Source organism: Vulpes vulpes, chromosome 2 (genome assembly GCF_048418805.1).
Source record: "Vulpes vulpes isolate BD-2025 chromosome 2, VulVul3, whole genome shotgun sequence".
NCBI classification, from domain to species: Eukaryota; Metazoa; Chordata; class Mammalia; order Carnivora; family Canidae; genus Vulpes; species Vulpes vulpes.
The window spans coordinates 31,292,555-31,296,538 of record NC_132781.1 but is presented as its reverse complement, the minus strand read 5'-3'; the positions used below and the strand labels follow the sequence as shown (position 1 = coordinate 31,296,538).

At 63.4% G+C, this 3,984-nt stretch overlaps 1 protein-coding gene across 1 annotated transcript; it reads right to left on the bottom strand.

The window, feature by feature from the left end:
• Positions 1–1,855: 1,855 nt before the first annotated feature.
• On the bottom strand, positions 1,856–3,621 carry NOG (noggin). Its single transcript, XM_025996239.2, has one exon. The coding sequence runs from the start codon at positions 3,364–3,366 to the stop codon at positions 2,596–2,598; it is 771 nt and encodes a 256-aa protein (XP_025852024.2). The 5' UTR covers positions 3,367–3,621; the 3' UTR covers positions 1,856–2,595.
• Positions 3,622–3,984: the final 363 nt, after the last annotated feature.

Sequence of the window (3,984 nt, the reverse complement as noted above, 5' to 3'; positions counted from 1 at the left end):
TGTCTAAAAAAATATTGGCCCGGGGCACAGAAAGTTTTGCATAAATTCATAAGTGATGAATGGCTGATTTTAACGTTATTTGGGTATTTGTCAGAACTTAACAAATATACATGGGGGCGGCGGTTCATAAACTTAAACATCTCAATATCCCCTTTCTTCTGGAAATAAATTACGTTTGTTTGCCGGGCTTGGAGTCTTAAGGTAGCCGACATTAGGAATATTTTAAAAGCCATCATCCATCGAGCATGTCTCCCAGGCGCCAGGAAGATTAAATGAAAGAATCATAAGATGGAGGTCTTTAACTTTTAATCCTTTTACAATGAAGCCTCAGATAGTCGCGGGGGCAGGGTGCCCTCTCTGGGGGGAATAATGCCGTTATTCCTCGGCTCTCAGTTAATGAATACCCTAACGTCTGTCCCACGGCCGACGGAGGCAGCGCCGGGGAGGGGGCTCCGGCTCCCGGGCCAGGCTATTGAAATGAGGAGCCACCGAGGCTGCGTCGGGAGGGAAGAAAGCGCCCGGCTGGAGGGACGGGGCGGGCGGGGCCGGGGGCGCGGAGACCGCGCTGGGGACCCGGCGCAGGTTTGAAATAATTAGCATAGATTCGCCGGGACTCCGGCCCCGGGGTGGGGGTGGGGGTGGGGGTGGGGTGGGGTGGGGTGGGGGAGGGATGCCGCGAGGGAGGCGCGGGGAGGTGGCAGGGGGGTGGGGAGGGAGCGAGGGAGAGCGACTTCGGAGTCCAAGATAAATAAAGGGAGCGCGGCGCGGTGTCAGGAAGCGGCCCACGTGGAGCCGCGCGGAGGGGCGCCGCGGCGCACTGCGGCCGAGGGACGCACGCGAGTCGAGCGCCCGCCCCGACCAGTTGCCTTTTCCAGGGGAGGGGTGACGGTGATGTTTTGCACGTCCCTTCCAGCGGCAGCCCACCTCCTGCCCCTCTCTAGCCCCAAAGCTCAAGGGTCCCGATTCTGAGTTCTCCTCCCTCCTCCCCACCCCCAAGTGGAGTCAGTGTCCAGAGCGGGGGGCGCACCCCATTCCCAAATGCAGATTCCCCCCCCCGCCCCCCCATCCCCGAAATCTTGAGCCTCAGTGTCCTCCTTAGGTCCCGGGGCGGGGTGGGGGTGGGGGTGGGGGAGGCGAATGTCAAATCACCCAGCTATGCCAGCAATTCCGGCCGAGGGCCTGGGGTTTTGGGGGCTCCGACCTGCAAGATTCCGGAGCCTGAGTGTGTGGATTCCAAAGGACTGGATCCCGTAGCTTGCATCACCGCAGCTTCCGGGCGTGCAAAGGGTTAACGCCGGCTGGTTATTGATGGGGGGGGGGGGGGGGGAGCGGTGCGAGGCGGGAGGGGTGACGGGATCTGGGTGGGCGCGCTCTGATCTCTCCCACCACCAACCCCCCCCCCCCCATTCCTCGGGGGTCAAGTTTCAGCGGCACTCCGCCCCCAGGGTAGGTGTGAAAGACACGTGTCCCCATTGTGAAGGGCCTGTCAGGCAGGACAAAGCGGCCGCCCACCCTCCCCCCCGCCCCTCAGCCCAGCCTGGGGTCAGCTCCAGGGGGCCGGCTGGGTGTCGAGGTCAGGACGGGCCCGAGCTTTGGTGACATAGGGAGAAAAAGCTGGGACACTGGGCGGAGGCCACGTGATGCTCAAGTGAGGGGTTTGAGAATAACCCTCTCCCCCCCCCTCCCACCCACCCCCAGAAGGAAAAACTGAGCGGTCATCTCCATCACACCCCAAGAGGGGATGAGCCCCTTCTCCCAACAGGCGTAGTAAGCGCAGCGGCACCCCTACCCACCCCCTCCAGCCCCCACACCCCCCATCAATCACCAACACAGAGAATCGCAGTGTGGAGCGCAGTCGATTTTAGTGGTTTTCTTTAATCCTGCTCTGCACTTCTTTCTCATTTACTACACGGGATATTATAAAGAATAAATAGCAGATACTCTTAATTTACAATGATTAGTCATTCCATTTGTTCTCTATATTTACAATAACTGTAAAATAACATTGAACTCTATAGCTTCTTCGAGGTCCAAGGAAAACCAAAACACTTTCCGAAGAATGGAAAATAGCTTTTTAAAAGTCCTTCTACAAAAGTTCTCCCCTCTCTTTGTACTTTAAGAAAAAATAACTTTTCCCCCCTGCTTCGCCATGCGAAGGGCACTGGAATATAAATAGCAGGTTAACATTATTAGCGACAACCAGAATAAGTCTCTCTTTGCTCTGTTCTTTTTTTTTTTTTTTTCCTTTTGCTTATTTTTTTTTTTAAAAATACAGTAGAAGCCGGTAACTTTTAACGTATAATACTGACCTTTTAATAAGTAAATTAAAACTGGGACCGTATATACACACACATATACATTCCTACACAGTTAAACAGTGCATTACATGAACCAGAAAGCTAGGTCTCTGTAGCCAGAAAAAAAAAAAAAAAAAAAAAAAAAAAAAAAAAGTTCATTGAATCGCCCCCCCCTCCCTCCCCGCCTCGCGAGAGGGTGGTGGAGCCGGTTGGAGACGGTGCGGAGGCGGGGGGCGGGGGGCGGGGGGCGTCGGTGGGGTCCATCCACTGTCCGGGTGCGGGGAGGGGGCCCCGAGTTCTAGCACGAGCACTTGCACTCGGAGATGATGGGGTACTGGATGGGAATCCAGCCGCAGCGCTGGCCCCCGCGCCGCTGACAGCGCCACCGCAGCACCGTGAGGTGCACGGACTTGGACGGCTTGCACACCATGCCCTCGGGCACCGAGCACGAGCGCTTGCTGAAGCAGCTGCCCACCTTCACGTAGCGCGGCCAGAAGCGGCTGCCCAGGTCGTTCCACGCGTACAGCACCGGGCAGAAGGTCTGCGACCACAGCCACATCTGTAGCTTCCTCCGCAGCTTCTTGCTCAGGCGCTGCTTCTTGCCCGGGGCCAAGCCCTCGGAGAACTCCAGCCCTTTGATCTCGCTCGGCATGGCCCCCGACGGCCGCTGCCGCAGCAGCTGGTCCAGCTCGGCCAGGTCCTCGGCGCCCCCGGCCGCGCCCGCGCCCGCGCCCGCGCCCCCGCCCGCGCCCCCGCCCGCGCCCCCGCCCGCGCCCCCGCCCGCGCCCCCGCCCGCGCCCCCGCCGGGCCGCTCCTCGGGGGGCGAGGTGGCCATGAAGCCCGGGTCGTAGTGGCCCCCGAGCAGCGAGCGCAGCAGCGTCTCGTTCAGGTCCTTCTCCTTGGGGTCGAAGATAGGGTCCGGGTGCTCGATGAGGTCCACCAGGGGCAGGTTGTCGCTGGGCGCCGGGCGGATGTGCAGGTAGTGCTGGCCGCCGGCCGGCGCGGCGCGCAGCCCCAGGACCACCAGCAGGGCGTACAGGGTGGCCCCCAGGCCGGGGCAGCGCTCCATGCCGCCGCGCGCCCGCGTCCCCCGAGGAGAGCGCTCCGCGGCCCTCCGAGGCGGCTCACCCGCGGCTGGGCGGGCGCAGGGCCGGCAGCATGGGGCGCCGGGAGAGCCCTTCGCGCGGCGCCGGCTCCCACCGGGGCGGGGGCGGCGCACGCTCGGCCGCGGCTCCTCCGCCGCGTCTACTGGGGCCGGCGGCCGCGGCGGGGCGTCCGCGGGGACTCCAGGGCGCCGGCGGGCGCGGGGCGCCGGCTCCTCGCTGCTCCGGGGCGGCGGCGGCGGCGGCGCGGGCGGGCGGCGGTGCGGGGCGCGGGCGGGGGCGCGGGCGCGGGCGCGGGCGGGGGCGCGGGGCCGGGCCGCCTCCCTCCTCCTCGGCTCGCCGCGGTCGTCCCGCGCCCGGGGCAGCGCGGCCGGCGCGGCGGGTCCGGGGCGCGTCCCTCCGCCTGCTCGGGCTCCGCGGCCGGCTCTGCCCGGCGGACTCCAGCGGCGGCGGCGGCGGCGGCGGCGGCGGCGGCGTCCGCGCACGTTGGCACCGGTTTGTCTGTCTCGCAGGGTCCAAGCCTTTAAATTTCCTGCACTTTCAGCTCCATCACCATGGAAACCACTGACTCTCTCGGCGTTGCC

Bases quoted from the DNA above. Each gene is read 5' to 3' on its own strand.
- NOG (XM_025996239.2), bottom strand. From the start codon at position 3,366: ATGGAGCGCTGCCCCGGCCTGGGGGCCACCCTGTACGCCCTGCTGGTG.